This window comes from Protopterus annectens, chromosome 2.part1 (assembly GCF_019279795.1).
Source record: "Protopterus annectens isolate FY-2018-M chromosome 2.part1, PAN1.0, whole genome shotgun sequence".
NCBI classification, from domain to species: domain Eukaryota; kingdom Metazoa; phylum Chordata; order Ceratodontiformes; family Protopteridae; genus Protopterus; species Protopterus annectens.
Window position 1 is genome coordinate 1,557,104,285 of NC_056729.1, and position 19,519 is coordinate 1,557,123,803.

The 19,519-nt window shown below is 38.1% G+C and overlaps 1 protein-coding gene across 2 annotated transcripts in view; it reads right to left on the bottom strand.

The window, feature by feature from the left end:
- Positions 1 to 989: 989 nt before the first annotated feature.
- PRKCZ (protein kinase C zeta) overlaps positions 990 to 19,519 on the bottom strand; it is a 4,411,399-nt gene continuing 4,392,869 nt past the window's right edge. For both annotated transcript variants that reach the window (XM_044063009.1, XM_044063010.1), the window contains one exon: positions 990 to 3,863. In XM_044063009.1, the coding sequence (XP_043918944.1) occupies positions 3,776 to 3,863 (88 nt within the window). In that variant the 3' untranslated portion in view covers positions 990 to 3,775. The remainder of the gene's footprint in view (positions 3,864 to 19,519) is intronic.

Here is a 19,519-nt window from a genome sequence, read left to right on the forward strand (position 1 = left end):
ACTGTTGTCATGCATGCAAGGGCAGATCCTGCTAGCACCTCCCCCTAATGCTGCTTAAATGCAGCACACCTTACCTCTCTGGCCACAGCACACTGCCATATAGCACTAAATTCCCAACTCTCCCTATAACAAAGGATGCTTCTTGCCACTTTGCTCGCCTCCTCATTTTTCTCTGCCACCTAGTCTGCTACTCAAAGCTGGGTTACTAAGCTGTCATATAGAGGTATTTCTTCAAATCTTGTTGCTGCTGTTAAAGTGAAAACTGTAGAACTTTTGCAAGTTTTGAAAGGCTTGCTTAATCAGTGACCAAAATATTCTACAAATGTTTATAAAGCTGAAGATCTTAAATGCTCTCTGCTATTGTTTCATTTGCAATGTTATCTGTTACTACAGAAAATGATGATACTCATGAACTATACTTATAACATGCACAAATAATTACATATATCAGTAAAAACACAGTTACCTGAATGGTGTTGTTATAGACACATGAACGTAGGACTCCTTTTGTAGAAACATCATTCATGAATGATGTACATAAAAGAAAGGAAAAAAAAAAACATGGGAAGGGGGAGCCAGTGCAAATTAATATTTGTCACATGACTTGGTCTTCTTCTGTCATGGCTGGAAGTAGACTACCCCAGCATTAGCCTTGATGAAATGGTTTGATCCCTGGGTCTGAGAAAGGAACAATGACTGAACAACACTGGTAGTTGGAAAAATCCAATATTAAATTCAGTTTCCAGTTAGTTAAAAAAGGATTTTCCCTTTGCTTTACATGGTGAATATTGTTAGTCAATATGTGTATTACAGCATGACTTAAGACACTGGAATTAACTGTTAAAACTGTGATATGTAAATTGTAACACATTTTCTGATAAAACTTACTGCTATTGAAACTATTCTGTAGGCTTCAACAGTACTCATTCTATTTCTCAATTTAACTACCAAAGTATACAACATTAAAAAAAAAAAAAAACACGACAATGCTCCTTTTATTTAATCTTTAATTTGATGTGCAAGGATAGAGACCATCTTGGCTTACAGATTAGTATACTGTTTCTGCACAATGCAAACTGGTTAGCAAAAGGCTCCCAGTTTATCATTCTCTATTTCACATTGGAGAACATCTGAGTAAAGATATAACTCACACCCATAAATTGTCCAAGTGATATACAAAATAACTACACTGAAATAGTTACTGTCTTACAGTCTTTTAAGTTAGCTACAGATTTCAGTTAGACTAATTTGGAGAAGACCACCATGTAGCAGAAACCATTGTCAGTGTTATTAGGATTTGTAATCACGCAATAACTTACATCCTTCATACTTTTTAATTTATAAAACAAATACTTTACATATAAAAAAATCTTCTCCTTCAACACAATGACAGAACATAATTTATTGGTAGGCTCACACACTGCTACCAAAAGAAGCTTGCAACCAGTTGAATATTTGGCAATAGAGCAAAATCAAAGATGCTATTCATTTGTTGGATTTCAAAGTCATTTGAATTACAGCATCTCTGTTCCTATTAAAATGTGAATGTACAGTTTGTGATATTTGCAAAAAATGAGCCCTCCCCCCAATATACATAGCCACACCCAATATAGTACCAGCCATTCACAAGTTACCAGTTACCACATAAATTCCATTGAAAATGGTGCCGGCAAGTGGCAATTCTGTCTAAACGGCACTACTAAATTCTTCATGGCCCTTGTATGAGAACAGCCTTGTGACACAGCTGTCGTACCTTCTAAATGGAACTATCAGTCCACTATAAATTTATGTTCAGTATGAACATAAGGAATTAGCAAAAATAAAAGCTTTTATGTTTTTAGTGTTCTAAGTACTTTAGAGAATTTAGAAATGTGAGACAAAGACAAAACCTATTTCACTTTCAACATTGTTTTACCCACATGACTGTTCCCATAAGTGGCATTTTATGAAAGTATGCTTCATTGGCTCTACAGATTGATGTCAGGTTAAATATATAGAGAACACGTACATGTACTGCAGAAATAAAGCTCTGAATACAATTCAAACAGATACTTTAGAGTTGACCACCTCCCACACTGGTAAGCAGTGCTGAATTTGAGATGATACATAAACAATAATCCAGTTAAAAGAAGCTAAACTTTAAGCAAAGGCTGTCTTAGATAAATATTTGGCAGTTTGTTCCTAGCACCTAAATAACCTAGATGCATAACACAACATCTACAGTTTCTTCAGATCCAGATACTGAAACCCATGTTTTGAGAATGCTACATCATATAGTATTCAGAAAGAAAAAGTCAAATTACCCTTCAAGTTAGGCATGGCACAGGAGTATTTTCCCTGCTTTTAGAATAACACATACTCTGTAAATGTTGTACTAAGTAAAACAGTGCATTTCCCTTTAAATGGAAAAACTGAAACTATGGCAAAAAAATCACATTGCATTCAGTGCTCATTACTGCATTTTCACTCCAAGGAATTTTTACAGCAAGACCTTACAACATTGGAGAATTGCTGCTTTCCATGCAGTCTTAAGGTTTCAGGAGGAAGAAATGCATAATATGCCTTTACCAGAACAATAAAATTTAGCAAACATATTTTTGTATTATGTATAGTGCCACTGTTATCTTTGCTGTTAAATACTCAGAAACTATGTTGATCAACATTCTTAGTAATACATGCTGGGTAGATTGAAGCATACGTGTTACAATGAAGTGAGGAGGTGTGCTTTATCAGCAATAGATGGGGATATCACTCTTTGATGCCATACAGCATGTTATTTTCTTCTCGTCTTCTTTCAGTGGAATGTTTTTTTTTTTGTATAAATTCACAGAAAAAAACTTTAGAAATACTTTTTATAAGGACATGATTACACTGAGAAGAAAAAAATCAGTAAGAAAGACATTTTTAAAATGATACTGGCTGATTATTGCTTCTGACATCTTAAAATTATGCTTCCATTTTGCTTTGGGTACAGATCAGAAATTTGATATTGCTTAAAAATTAAATCACCGTAATGCAACTGCTTAAAAAGGGTTGATAAAACAAGATAAAAGCAGTCTAAATGCTTCTTTAAATCTGAATGCAGCTGATCAGAATTCAGGCACTTAATTGTTTTCATATCCAATTGTTACAATTACTAATAAAACACAACTCCTAGGGTCTTTAAAATAAGAATTTCGGTGTCAGTCACTGATAATGAAACAGGTAAATTTTTTTTAAAAGGCATTGCAAATCAGTTTTAATTACCATTGTACATACAGTAAGTATATATATATATATATATATATATATATATATATATATATATATATAAATTTATATATACATATACACACGCATATATTATTTCACCTCTATAGTACATTCTTATATTATGTGAGGTCAGACCTCCATTATTATCTGTTTTGCAAATAGTGCACATCCTTCAAGTTCTGTTACAGAACTGTCATGTTTTCTTAGGATGGAATGGATAAGCTAGATCCCTCATGGAGGCAGGCACAAAATTACCATGTTTCCCCTTCATAAAGAAAGTTAACGGTATCAATGCCCAAAAGAGATGTAAAATAATGAGACTTGTTAGCAGAAGACCCCCACTAAAACATCCTTCATTTTCAGTCAAGTTCACAGTTGGAAACAGTAGTATTTTACTGGTGATTGTTCCAGCTCCACAACTAATGCATGCAAACAGTTAAGGAGTTGTGGCCAACTAAAGACTTGGAGATGAAATTCAGGAAGTCCTCTGAGGTTATTTGTGCATGGCCAAAATGTAACGTCTTCATACAGTCTCCTCTGTCGACATTAGTAGTGGATTAATGTATTCAAAGCCTTCAAACTCTGACTGGTCTATCCTCTTAATTACATCCCTGTAAAAGAAAAAAAATAGATATTTCTTAAACTTTAAATCAAATTACAATAATACTGATCAAGGTAAGATGACAACAGTTCCTACAACAGTGACTCCACTTTGGAGGAACTTACTGCACTTTGACTGCTGGTTGTTTACTAATGCATTTTCCTTTGACCTGAATAATGGTTCTTCTGTTGCAGCTGGTAACTGTATAGCTTTTTTATCTTTATGGGCCAATAGTTGTAGTTATTTTGGTCTTAGAAAGTGAAATGAATGACAGTGGTCGTATATATGTTCATGAAATGAATGCCACCCATATATGTTTATATGTGTATCTATACAAGTGTATACACACATATATAGTGTAAGGAGGATGCTGATTACACTCTGCTATTCAGAAAAAATTAGTTAAGCACCAATGTGGCGCAGTACCGGAACTTTACAAATGTTAGGTACCCCTGCTGAAGTTGTTAAAGTCTGGTCTACAGATCGGCAGTAAAATTTGCCTGTACTGACCAGCAAAAGACAGCAACAGAATAAAATACTTGGCTCTGCTTGCTGTCCATCAGTAATGTGTCCTGACTTCCTGCAATAAGTTTAAACCAGAATAACAGGATGTGTGTTTGCCTGCATTTTCTGATGGACACAAAGTCTGAAACTTAAGTGGTTGTCATTATCTATTATCTTCAATCCTCAGTAATTTGTCCAAAAACCAAGTACTTTAAGGGGGACAAACTAAATATATTAGACAAAACTATGGACATTTTGGAAAAAAAAATGGACAGCTGAGAGGCATGGGAAGGTGAGTGAAAACAAATGAGACTGCATTACACTGTCTGACAGTACTTGCTAAGTGCTTTATAGGTTCATAGATTAGTACTAGGCTAATTGCCCTTGCGAGACTCAAACCCTGCACCTTGTGTTTGTAAGGCAAACACCTCAACCATTAGGCCATCCTCCCAACCTTGAAAGCCAGTAAAACACATTGTAGTATATGGAGCAGATAAATGCACCATACACTACAAAGAATTATGATCGGGTCTCCAATCCTAACTTATTATTATGTGTTCTAAACATGGATGCCAAAATATTCACCTTTTGAGCTTCACTCGATGTAAACCTCTTGGCATCTATGTCTTGAACATATAATAAGTCAGGATCGGTGACCCAATCATAACCCTCTATATATACAAACAGATACACATATACACACACACACAGGAGGCTTTTCTTTGGTCAAATGTTCAGCTCCAGACAAATGGAACTTCACTACATGTTAGTGTAAAAAACAACTCAGAATGACACAAACACTAACTGTATACAAATCCACAAGTACTACAAATTTAGCATTTTCATCCATACTTCAAACCAGCCATCATCGGAGTAAATATCATACTACAAAAACAGTCAAATATCATAGCCACATCACTTGATAACAAAAAGTCACATGACATAAAAATTAATAAAACATTAAAACATACATTTACACATCAAAACAAGCAAAAACTAAAATTCATAACTTTTTGAAAGAGCAGTTGCAATACTGCTGCCTGTAATTTTAATATACAATTAATGAATGTGAATTAATTCAGAACCAATGACTGAGATGCACTGAAAAGTATTTGTCAATAAACATCCCTATACTCTAACTTATTTCATAGTCACCACCCTAAGTCAAATATAAAACCTTTCTCAATATAAAATAGCACAAATTTCTTAAAGTGATCAATAAAATATACATAAATAATGCATTAGTCATAGCCAACTTTTATATGCTGTACAAATGTTCACATATCCTAGTCTAAAAAATGTATAATATACCAATGAAGCCAGAGGTTCAATATTACGGTACTTCTGAATAGTTCAAAAACACTGATACACAGATGTAAACCCACTGTCGAGCAGAGCCACAGAAGTGATCCCCGGGTTGAATTTCCCATTTCCCATCCAATCATCAAGATTTTTCTTGAAGAGTGCTAATGAGGATCTTTGTTTGATATAGACAGGTAGTTTATTCCAGAATATGGCAAGTCTCTGGGACAGGAATCTATCCCTCCGGCATGTGCTGTTTATTGTGGTGACAAAGTTTAGGTCCCTAGAGCATGTAGCTCGGAGGGATTGGGATTTCTTTAAGTGGAGCATGTCCAACAGCTCTGGGTTTGACACAGCTTTGTATGTTAGGCAGAGATCACCTCTGAGTAGGCGACATGCGACGGAGTAAAGCTGGAGTTTTTTGAGACTGTCTGCGTAGGGCATCTTTTTGAGGCTGGTAATCCTCTTTGTGAGGTATTCTGCGGCCTTTCCATTTGTTGTAGATGCCTTGTGAGGTACATACCAAAAGGGGCGTTGTACTCCATAATGGGTCTAATGAGTGAAGGGGAACAATGACCTCTTTTTTTCTGGATGAGAAATCTTTTGTGATGAGGTGTGCCATGCAGAAGGATTTCCTGACTACTGTGAAGATGTGATTATCAAAGGAGAGGCTACTGTCCACCTGTGTCCCAAGGTCTCTTATCACACTTTCAGTGTTAAGTATACTACCGCCTATGTTGTAGTTCATGGGTACAGAGTTTTTACCAAAGGGGATGACAATGCACTTTTTGGCATTGAGCTTGAGGCCGTGGCTTTGACACCAGGCATCTGTCTCAGTGAGGCCCTTTTGTAGGATCCACATCATTAGGAGTTTCGATCATGGCTGCCAGTTTGCAGTCATCTGCGAACTTCGTTAGCCAAAGACCTTCTGTGTTAGTCTGTACTTCAGAGAAGTAGATACCAAACAGGAGAGGACCTAGGACTGAACCCTGTGGTACTCCACTTGTTACTGGTCTGAAGTCTGATTTGGAGTCTGCTACTTTCACACTGTGGGTTCTGTCAGTGAGCCAGTTGGCAACCCATCTTGTGACATAAGGATTTATACCTAGTTTAGTGAGTTTATCTATAATTCCAGAGTGGGGGATGGTGTCGAAAGCCTTGGCAAGATGTAGATAGGCTGTGTGAACCACCTTACCCTTGTCTATGGCTTTGATGACTGCTTCAAAGAAGTTTATCAGGTTTAGGAGACATGATTTGCCTTTTACAAACCCGAACTGGGTGGGGTCCAGAGTTTGGAGATTACCAATGTCTTTGTTTATAAGTTCCATGATGATACGTTCCATGGCCTTGCAGACCAGGCTCATCAGGCTAATGGGGTGGTAGTTCCCAGGGTCTGTGGTGGCTCCCCCCTTGTGGAGTGGGATAACCGTCGCTGTACGCCATTCAGCGGGCACAAAGCCTGAGGTGAGGCTATGACTGAACATGGTACTTACGTGGGGTACCAGTTCATTCTGTAGTTCATGTAGAATGCAGCCTGGGATGTTGTCTGGTCCCATGGATGCTGTGCTTTTGGCTTTGGAGTGTGTATTTTTTTACCTGTGCAGCCATGATTACAGGAACTTTGCACTCTTCCGGTATAGAGATGGGCCCTTTAGGGGGTGAGAGGGGGATAAAGTTAGCACTGAACCTATCTGCCAGAATGTTGGCAATATCAGTTGGGTCTGTATATTTAGTGCCATTGTGCTGTAACTCAGAGCAGATCTGAGTGTTACCATTGAGATTCTTGACATAGCTATAGAATGCTTTGTGGTTGTCTTTAGAATCAGTTGCGATTTTGTTTTCCTAACTAGCATTGGAGGATTTTATCAGGGATCGCAGCTTCTTACTGAGGCTGACCAGGGAGCTCCTCCACTCATGGGATTTTACTCTCTTTTGCAACAGTTTCTTTCTTCTGTTGTACGGTTTGTTTATGGCAGGGGACCACCAGATTGGATTCCTTTTTTTTGGAGGATAGTGTCTTGGTTCTGTTTGGGATAGCACAATCCATGCACTCGTGTAAGTGCTTATAAAGTGCAACTGTGTAGGACTCTGTAGTCGTGACTGTACTGTCCATCTGCATGGGTGTCATGAAATTCACCACTTCTGTATTAAGAAGCATGAAGTTGGCTTTGGAAAATTTTTTTACCATGGTTTCCTTAATGGGGGGGGGGGGGCAGGATGTGGATATCTAGGGTGATTAGCTTATGGTCGGGATCAGACCAATGAGGCGGTGACTTCAGGTGTGGAACACCGGTCACTCATGTTGGTAATGACTAGATCTATGATACTGTTGTCCCTAGTGGGGGTGTGGATAAGTTGATCCAGGGCATTGGAGTTTATGAATTTCAGAAAGCGTTGAGCGAAGGAGTTGGTACATGAGTAGTTTTCCCAGTTAATTGTGGGGTATTTGACATCACCCATTATTAGGGTGTTTGGTTGAGCCCTAATATTTTCCAGTACATCAAGAAAAGAGGAGTGGGAATCCTGGGGCATGGTGGGGGATCTGTAGCAAGCTACAATTTGGATTGCAGTTTTGCCCAGAGTTAGTTGCACCTGGATAACCTCGGATGCATTATGCTGAGCAACTAGCCTGGAGGTGTGGATACACTTAATGAATATGGACACACCTCCGCCTTTAGTGTTCCGGTCCAGGTTACATGGCCGAAAAGTGTGGTATGAGTTATAGCCTGGTAGTGCAGGGGTGCTCTCTGGAGCCTTGAACCAGGTCTCAGTCACTGCACAGATATTGATGTTCTCCATTTTAAGGAGTGCCTCGAGTGAGTACATTTTGAGATTTAGACTTCTATCACCGAGTAGCATCACCCTCAGTTTTTGCTTGCCTGTTCCTGTTACGGTGGTGAATTTGTCATTTGAACCTTGCCTAAAAAAGGCACTATAGGGGCGGCAAGAACCTTAGCCAGTATCCGGAATCCCAGGGGTGACAGGTGCAGGCCATCTCTGGCAAAGCATCGTGGTCTGTCGACCATGTCATTCCAGGCAGACAGATACTGGATCCCTATAGAATGACATCAGAAGCTTAGCCAATTGTTGAAGTCAATCATTTTGTCCTTGTACTGCGGTATCCTTCTGGGTGATGGCAGAATGCTACTCAGGGCTAGGATCATACCTGCCTGGGCTACAAGATCGGAGAGCTCTTCCATGTCTCTTTTCATGTAGTCCAGGGAGGTACGTTTCAGGTCGTTCACACCAACACGGACAATGACAGAGTCATATTTGTACTTGTTGTGGAGTGACCTGAGTGCGTGGGTTAAGTGGCGGATCCTGGCACCCGACAGGCAGCTGACTGTAACCTTCTCCTTGTCTAGCCTGGTGAGTGGGACATCAGTGTGCCTGACTATAGAGTCACTTATGACTAGTGTGTTGGGTACGTTGTTTTGCCTTACTGGCTGTGGTTGAGTGGCACACTGAGTCTGCGGGCTGTGTCATTTGGGTTGTGTTGGGGGGTGGAGATTGCTTGCATTTCTGCTTTGGAGGTCTCTGTTGCTTCTTGAGCAGATTATTATTGAGAGCCTCCGCAAATGTTTTTGTGTTTCTATGTGTGGATTTTGGTGGTGTGGACTTGACTATGTGATGAGTGTGGTGTGGTGCAAGGGATTACCTTCTCCTCTTGACTGTCAAGTTCAGTCTTGGTTGGAGACAGCTTTACCTCCAGTTTGGCTAGATAAGTGCGTCTCTCACAGGTTGTAGTGTTGGGTGGTAGGAGGAGAGGGTCATCTGTGTACTTGAGGCAATATGTGACCTCATATGTACTTCACATCTAGTATAATCCGGTCATGAAATCTCCACTTCTCATCAACAGACGCATCACTTATAGCCAACAAAATTCAATAAAAATGCCAGAATTAGTGCCAGGACAAAACCCAAATAAAGGTCAAGCAATGGGAACTGGAAGTAAAATAACTGAAAAGAGTTTCAGTGCTACAAATAACAATGGTTGGTCACTGGGAAGAGAGACCTAACAACAAGAATATGATTAACTCCTATATTCTACACTTGCTAATAACAGCTTAAGTGAAATGTTGCTAATCTTATATATATATATATATATATATATATATATATATACACACACACACATATATATATATATATATATATATATATACACATATATATATATATACACACATATATATATATATATATATATATATATATATATATATATATATATATATATAGCAACTCTGAGATCGCACTGTAGTGGGGGAGAGGGCAAATCCCCAGACACCGCTGTTCCATGATCTTGCATAAAGAACTGCCAGCAGGCACAAAAACAGCAGAAAAAGCCATTTGTTCATACTGATTAGACACATACAAAGAGACATGCGTGCACACACACACACAAACACACACACACACACACACACACACACACACACACACACACACACACACACACACACACACAAATAAATAATGCAAATGACAATAAAAAAATGTATGGAAACTCAATCTTGACTCTAAACATACAACAAAAAAAAAGGTTTAATACACCAAGTCTATTTCATTGATAAGACTTCATCAGACTCTCTGGATTTCAAATCAAATTTTTTCTGTTTAAAATTATGCTCATCACATAGGAAAATATATAACACATACATCAATACTGCTGTCCACATTAGATGGCCTTTGTGTTAAAATGTTGGTAGATCCATGAAGCTCCTCTTTAAAAACTTGGGATGAACATGCCTTTTCTGGCAAATGAATGGGCTCTCTGCACCAGGACTAAGGGGTGCAAATAACCCAAAGATATCTAGCTCTTACCACAAATTGAACATGGAGCTGCACAGCAAGTAAACACAATAAATGATTAGGTTATAAAATGGTATACTTACAATTAGTTAGAGCATCTGAAGCAAGGATCATAGGATCACAGGAGGTTACTGAGGCCCTTATAAGCCTAGCCAAGAGTTTAGGCCATGCTTAGACAAATCAGCACATGATGCCCCATCCAGCAGGGACATGGGTGGAATCCCAGGGGTATATTTTCTGTTTCCCATCAAGTTGATGAGAGGAATAAACCTAGCTGCTGTAGACTGCCGTTTAGAAGATCATCTGATATGGTCAGTTCTTAAATATGAGAAGTACTTTACATCAAGGGTCCCTCTGTAGGGGACAGACCATCTCTTTAGTATACCAAGTCATATCTCAAAAACACCCTCAAAATGGAGATAAAAGGCCCTGAAAGATGAAAGAAAAACTCCAGTGCAGAACAGGGCATCCCTCCAGAAAAATGTTATATGTATGCAATGGACGTGAAAAATATAGTGCTTGGTAAAATTCTGTAGTGATAATCATATGGTTGTGGCTGAGACAGCCACTAAAGACACTCAAGATGACCATTATAATTATTTCAATTCTGCTTAAATATTTAAGTGCACCTATAGTGACTTGTGCAATGATATTAATATGCACCTTTCTGCTCTGTTTCATCTGACTGCATTTTTTAGTTTGTTCATCTGCACTTCTATTTTCACAAGTAGAATGACTTGTAAAAGTTGTTTGTATTTTAAACTCTGTTGGGCTAAAGTCTTGTAGTTAAATTCACAGTTGTGGCAGAACTGCGTACTCCTATTACCAGATTTGTGTCTTAAACATTTATTACTGTATTCTTTCCATAAACAGTGTCACTGGTACATTTCTGTATAGTCTAGTGCCTTAACAGTAGAAGTTCAGTGCTGTGAGAATTGTCTCTGCTCCAGTTTGTGGTTCACTGCATTTATGTTCTGCTTATCATTTACCTGCTTGCATTCTGTGTCTGCCCCATCCCCCACTAACACATTAAGATGAAGTTTCTGAAAGAGCTCCAATATTGGCTTCATTTTATTGCTAGCCGCTGTAGTTACCCTGCATGTTCCTTGAAAAGTTTGCCAACCCTGCCACTCTTCTGCTGTTATTGTTTCTTAAGTCTATATCCTGGCCCTCCACCCCTTACAATTAAATGATTTCCAAAGTCTCTCATTCCCCTGTTTTACTGCTATTGACTGTTATATAAGCTATTTATGTACTCTTCACAACCAGTGTTTTCCACAGACCCATGATGCTGAGTGCCCACCCAGCAAACCAGTATTGTTCTTGAGTAAACCGCCTTTACTACATACTGTATCCTTCTCATTTTCCTAGAGCTCAGCTTGTAGCCTGAACTTGCATTCCAGAAATGTATTTTGTTTCCTGCTTTCATGTGTGCATTTCACTGATTTTTTTTTTTTATTCTCACTGTTACTCTCTTGAAATTACCTCCAGCAAGGGATTTCCATCTAGTTGTTTAAGTGGTCTGTGTTAGCAACGCACCTGTGGGTCACTTCTACTGTGCTTTTACATGGCGCTTGGACTTACCACTTCTGGGCTTCTGCTTTGTGTGTTTGTTTACTGGTTTTCTTTGTGGTGCTTCATACATTGGTATGGCAAGTGGCAGCCCGACAAGTCCGGTAAGCCCGGTCATCTTTAACACTTTAAGGAACTTTAACAGTAACGAAGGAACAAGCGAGTTAGCGGCACTAGTGTGTGCACTTAATACCAAAATGGACATGTTTTGTAATAAGCTTGACGCACTTGACAAGAAGGTTAATGACAACACCAGGACAAACACTTTTGGTGCACCAGGTCAGTTAATCACACCCTGTTCAATTCAAACGAACTCTTTGGATGCTTTATCTGGTACGAGCTCCGAAGGGAGCATTTCTCTGATTACACCAGGGCAACGTACTCACAGCCAGACAGGCACACACCTTTCTGGTGAAGGACAGTTAAACAGACTGGCTGCTCCAAGTAATGGTGTGGCACTGACAAATTCAGCATTACCTATGCCTCCAGGGCTTATAGGCGTCCCGAACTGCGGCGTATGGATATACAACACAAACAACTTACAATTCAGCGCAGACCAGGGGGGAACCGGCTAGGGGGCAAGTTGAATCACCTAACAATGAAACTAACGTTTCAACAGCACTAAAAACTCTTGACTTGAAATTATTGAAGCTAAAAAAATTACAACTTGAAGTCGCTTATTTCCAGCAGTGCTTGAAAGAAAAAATTATTCCAAAAGGTTTACGTTCCACCTTTTGTCCTACTAACTTGTTTAATAGTATTGATTTTTGCAAGGACTTGTTGTTATTTTTTGAAAACCAGGGGAGCCAACTTTTAGAGTTAATAATAAAACATTACAACATACAAATAACATTATTGATTGAGGAAGTCAATAGTTTGGACACTAACTTAAAAGAAAATTTGTACTTTGACAGGTACAAATATGATTACTCTAGAATTTTCACAAGCATAGATGGCCTATTGGAAAAATACAAAGGAAACAAAAATAAGAAATTGGCCAGAGATAGACAGAGCTACATTAATAACACTGCATACCCCAAGTTAGTACTCACTTCTTCTACATCTCAAAGTAACTTGGTGGATGATAGCAGGAACACACCTGGATCCTCGGAGGAACAAGAAGATGAGTCACAAGAACATTTGGGTAACAGTGGTGCTTCCAACCAAGTTGGGCAAAGTACTCGGCCTAAAATTCACAACACAAGGAGCAATCAACATAACAATAATGGCAACCAAGGGCAAAACCACCCTGGTGACCATTTTGTAGGGAAAGTGAAGACTCGTCCATTCCAGAAGAAGAACTGGAACAATCGAGCTTAAATTTGGAAGCCCAGCCCAATAACCACCTTGGTGTTCTTAAAATTTTGAGGAACTCTAAAGGTGACTTTACAATTTATAATTTTTCCACCTTTGAGGTGATTCCTAGTTTGATAGAACTTTTAGCTTTTGGTTACTCTTTCGTACCATCGTCTAGATGTAACCTAGTAAGGACACTTATTGATTTAAAGTGCTTTGTAAGAAAACTAAACTTAAAGCTATTGTATGACAACACGGACATGGGCAGTAATAACTTGAAACTAACTAGTTCTTTCAACCCCCCTTTGCACACGGGGTTATTTTTGTTTGAAAAGATTTGTGAGCTAGACTTTAGACACCTGTCATGTACTAGACCCTTGTACAAAGAGAATTTGGAATATAATGTCACACAGGAGCAACTGAGCGCTTTAGAAGCACTAAGTAAAGCTCCAGTTAGGGTTCTAAAACCAGACAAAGGTGGTGGTTTGGTGATTCTTGACAATTATAAATACATTGAGAAAATGGAAAACATCTTGGAAGGAACTGCATATTGTCCCTCATCATTGAATGAAATGAACACTTCATACTGTCGGAATAGAGGTTATTTTAGGGACTTGCACATTAACGGGAACATAAACACAGATCAGTATAACTACATTGACATCATTATGCCAAAAACACCTGTTGTCTTTGGCATCCCCAAGATGCACAAAGACCTATATAACCCACCTTTCCGAGCTCTTATAGACAGTCGCATTTCTTCTACATATCCTTGTGCACAATTGGTGGACCACCTTTTGAGTAAATATGTGACACATTTTACTCAAATTTGTAAAGATTCATGGTCCTTTCTTGAAAAAATACAGAACATTGAATTCAAAGAAACATTGAACTTACTCACTATTGATGTTATAGATCTTTATACATCAATTCCACACATTGAGGCAATTGAATGGATTTCCCTCTTGTTAATAGATCTTGAAGTGCCTAAACAAGAAATTGATACTATTTCCCAATTATTGGATATTATATTAACTTCCAATTTTTTCATCTTTAATAGGAAAGTGTACAAGCAAAATCAAGGCGTAGCGATGGGGTCCCCATGTGGCGCTTGCGTCGCAAATTTGTTTATGGCATATTGGGAGAAACATTTCTTATTTAACAACAATGACCTAATGGGCTTTGCTAAATTTTACACCAGGTATTTGGATGATATTTTTATACTGTTTGAAGGCAATAACACACAGGCTGAAAATTTTCTAACATTCATCAACAGTACCACTGAATTTTTAAAATTCACATCCAAATTCTCTGTAACTAGCATTGACTACTTGGATGTTAAATTGTCTAAGGATTGCGAGAAAGGGCTATTTTTTTCAAACATATATAGAAAGCCCACCTACTGCAATGCCTTGTTACATTTTAAAAGTAGTCACCCTTTTAAACAAAAGAAAGCCATTATTAAAGGACAAATAATACGTGCTTCGAGAATGTGTAGCAACGAGAAGCTGTTTTTGGATGAATGTGAACTCCTTAAGAATATGTTCACCAATAGGGGGTACCCAGCCTCATTATTTAACCAAATTCACGAAGAGGTAATCAAGAAAAGAGGCTTAGGTTTTTTCTTACCACTTCTATCACAGGGTCAAGGTTCCTTTATACAGGTCCAAAGTACTATCATAGTGGGTACATCAAGTTTGAGTCCAAACAATGTAGGGGACGACACTATGGCCATTTTGGAACTTCAAGGCAATTATGGCAAGACAAGTAGTAATTTTATAACAAGTTTTAGCTTGGACTCAAGAGCTATTGAATTTATCCTTTATAAGAATTGGTATTTTATCACCAATGATGAATACCTCTTGGAAAAACTAGGGTTTAAGCCCAGGATCACTTATAGAAGGGGCAACAACCTGAAAACAATTCTAGAAAGATCCACTGGACCAGATTGGTCATCAAAGACTAAAGGTTGTTTTCAGTGTGGCAATTGTAACTACTGTCACTTAGTCAGGGCATCTAGCTCTTTTACAATACGTGATAAAAGGTATAACATTAAACACAAATTAAACTGTGAGTCGAGGTCCATAGTGTATTTAGCTACCTGCACTTGTTGTCCATCTTTTTACGTGGGTAAATCTGATAGGAGATTACGTGACAGGGTATACGAACATTCTTACGCTATAAGGAAACATAATAAAGTCAATGCATTAGCTAAGCATATTGACAAACACCCTGGGCACAACTTCCAGTTCTTGGCTATAGACCAAGTGAATAAGATGGAAAGGGGTGGTCCAACTTCCCTCTATCTAGAAAACAAAGAACTGGAATGGCAACTTCTATTGGACTCATTCTCTTTCCCTGGATTGAACGAGCATTGCAACATCGCTTGTATTTTAAAATTAAAAAGTTACAAACGATGAAAAATATAAGGTTGGGGTGGTGGCTCTGTATCAGGTGAATTACTACTATTATTATCATCATTTGATACAACTTTACCTTTCTATTTAATAATTGTCTACGCATCCTGTACATGAGTATAACAAAAGGGATACTTTGTCTATCATGAGAGTTAGTCCTAAACCTTAACACCAACAGTGGTATACTGATGGCATAAAGGTTGAACAAAAAGGTTTGGTACGCAAAGGCTGGCAAAATGTAAAGTGTTAAGCTAACGCACAGATTGTAAAGTGAGTTTGGTTTCACACAACATAGCCAGCTATGCTGATTTTTATAAAAAAACTTTTAAAATAATACATTTTTTAAATTGTATTTTATTGCATGGTTAGTTTTGTTTTGTATTTTATTAAACTAAATCCTAAGGATATTCAAGTTTTAAATCTTATGTAGAAACACTATGTTTCACACAGTTAAAATTAAAAGAAAATAATTTAATGAACGGCACACAGCAAGCGCTGTAGCCCGGAGGGATTTGTTTGATTGAATTACAGCCTGTAATATTTTGATTTTTAATGTTTATTGTTTATTTTTAATTTTTGTTTTTGTTTTCTTCTTGCATCGCCAGTGGTTGTATATTTGAAATGGATTATTTAGCGGCGATGTAGTGTAATACAACAAAAGATGGGCTAATGCTGCTTTAAAACTTTTCTCGTAGTAAAAAAGCCCGCGCTTTGTGATTTTAAATTGACGGTTTGTGGGTGTAAACCACTTGTACTGAGGAAGCTGGAGCTGCGTCTCGAGCGAAAACGCTGTATTTTCTAATCAATTAAAACTTGCGTTAAAGGGATTTTTTACGTTTTGTTGCTTGGTTTGGACTTTTTACTCTGGTCTACAGACTGGTTACAACAGAAAAGCTTTTAGCTGCTATAACTCGATTATCTTCGCCACGTATTTTCTTGGCGCTTGGACTTACCACTTCTGGGCTTCTGCTTTGTGTGTTTGTTTACTGAGTTGAGAAATACACAAAATGACTCATAGTGTAGTCATTCTATTGGCCAGAGGGTTCATTACTTAGTTTTCTGTTTTTAATGTGCTGCTACAAATTCTGCATGTTTGCTTGAGTTAGGGGCACCATGTACAGTAGCAAACACCTAGAAAACAAAATTTCTCTGTATTATCCATAAAACTGTAACCTGGAAAAGAAGTAATACAGTGCAAATACCTGTGTGCCAACAAGCATAGAGTAGCTAGTTGGGCCTCGAGTGGCAACACCTAAAGAATACAGTTTCGTGTAAACATTAAAATTAGTAAAATTAGTACTGTTTAGCTGAATCTGCTCCAATAAAGCACCCTTATTAGTCTGTACAAACAACGCACCCTTAATAGTCCATACAACTAGCAACAATAAGAAAATCAAGACCACTGGTTCAGACTCAAAAGTATTTTATTCTCTAGCGCCTCGGTACAAAACCTTCCAGGAGTTACAAAATTCAGCTAAAAATGTGCTACCTTTTATACAAAAAACACAAACTCAATCAATCAATAATACAATCAAACAATTAAATAAAATACTTCAATTAACCTCTCCATTCAGTACCACAGGGACCAAAGTATCATATTTAAGAATAAAGACAGACTCTTTGTATAACAGTTTTTCTTTCAAAAGAATTTCATCATCATTTTCAACAAATACTTGCTCTAAAATACAACACTGAAACATAGAAAAATCACTGCCATGTACATCTCTAAAATGACATGCCAAAATCTTGTCTTCCTTTTGATTTTTATGTCCCTGATATGTTTAGGGTTGCCACCTTTTCAAATGCCCAAAGTGGGACATTTTTCATAGAAACGTCGGATCTTGCAGGGCAAAACATACCCACGGCCAGTACAAAGGACAAAAATTCACTTTTTTGCCAGAATAAAAGCTTATTCTTGTAGCATTTGAGTTGCTTATTCTGTTTATTATAATATTTAGGTGATTCGGATTCAAAATAACTTGTTTTATGCAACTATTAAAGAAAATATAGGAAATATTTTTGTCCTAAAATCTCAGGACATTTGCCATTTTTTCAATTTTTTTGCAGGACACAACTGCCCAAAGAGGGACTGTCCCTCGCAAAGTGGGACAGGTGGTAACCCTAGATATGTTCCATTAACCTCACTTTAAAACTTCTTTTTGTTTCACCAATATAAAGGAAACCACATGGGCATCTTAAAGCATAAATAACCCCCCCTTGCTGTTACATGAAAAACGCCCCCTTGGTACATATTTGATATTTTTTCACATATTCAAAGGAACATCATATATATTTGCAAATAGAACAACCGTTGCATTTATAAGTGCCCATAAATGTTGGACAAACACTTGTTACTTTTTGGTAAGACAAAATTTCTATGAACAAGCATGTCCTTTAAATTTCTTCCCTGTATGTATGACATCATAATGTGCTTACTTAAAATTTTACTCAAATTCCCATCCTTGTGGAGAAAATTCCAATAATATCTTACAATACTAACTTCTTCACATTTAATGTCATATGTGGTAACAAAATACATTTGTTCATTCTTGTTTTCACCATTCTTTATACCCCCATTGACCCACAACCTGTCACTAACATTATTTTTTTGATTTTAACACAAAACGTTTTTAACTAGCTTCTTCTATTGCTTTCCTACTATAACCTCTATTATAAAACATAGTGGAAGCATTGTATATTTCTTCCAACAAATTTGTCTCAACATTGCATATTCTAGATACTCTTAAAAATTCACCAAATGGCAAAGATGATAGAACATGGGGGGATGACAACTAGTAGCATACAGGTACTGGCTTCCATCTACAAATTTCTTATGTACTCCAGTACAAATTTTGCCATTATCCAAACACTTAAGTGTCAGATCTAGACAACAGACCTGGGTTCCATATTGTAGCCCATCAAAAGACAAGCGCTTCTGTGGATCCCTAGTGATATCTGCATTGCTTACTGTACTTATTTCCTTGTTTCACTTGAAAGAAAGTTACTGTTTGTTGTTTTTGCATTTAAGTTACTTGTAACACATTGCATTTAAGTTACCTGGCACTTGCTCACTAAAGCAATTATATAAGTCAGCACTAAAAAATTAAAAACACTACACCCTCACAAACTCCCTTTGAGTACCTTGTTCCCCATTGGCCCTTTTTTTCAATTATAAAGGAATTCCCAATACTATTCTAGCATGTCCAAAGGTCAGTTGCCAATCTCCTCTCCGGTCCAGCTGGTGAATCTGGGAATCTTGAGGCAATGTTACAACTGCCTCATGTACACAGACAACCCTCTCCTCCTCCCAACAAATTCCAACACATGTGAGAGATGCAACCATATAGCCAAACTGGAGGCTAAGCTCTCTCAACTCAGTACTGGCGTAACCAGTCAGGAGAAGGAAACCACACTCACTACAATTCCAGTCTCACATAGACCTACCATGACAGCAAACCAAACACAAAAACATACTCGGAGGCTCTAAATAAAAATCTGCCTAAGCAGCAGAGACCTCCAAAGCAGACACCCAAGCAACCGCTACCCCAAAACAAAACACGTGCAACACATAGCTCACAAAGCCAGTGTGCCAAACAGTCACAGCCCTTAAGGCTAAACACACCTGATACACTTGTAATACGTGACTCTATCCTCAGGCACACTGACGTCCCGCTCACCAGGCTGAACAAGGAGAAGGTCATGGTGAGCTGCCTGTCAGGCGCTAGGATCCGCCACATAACACAAGCACTCAGGTCACTCC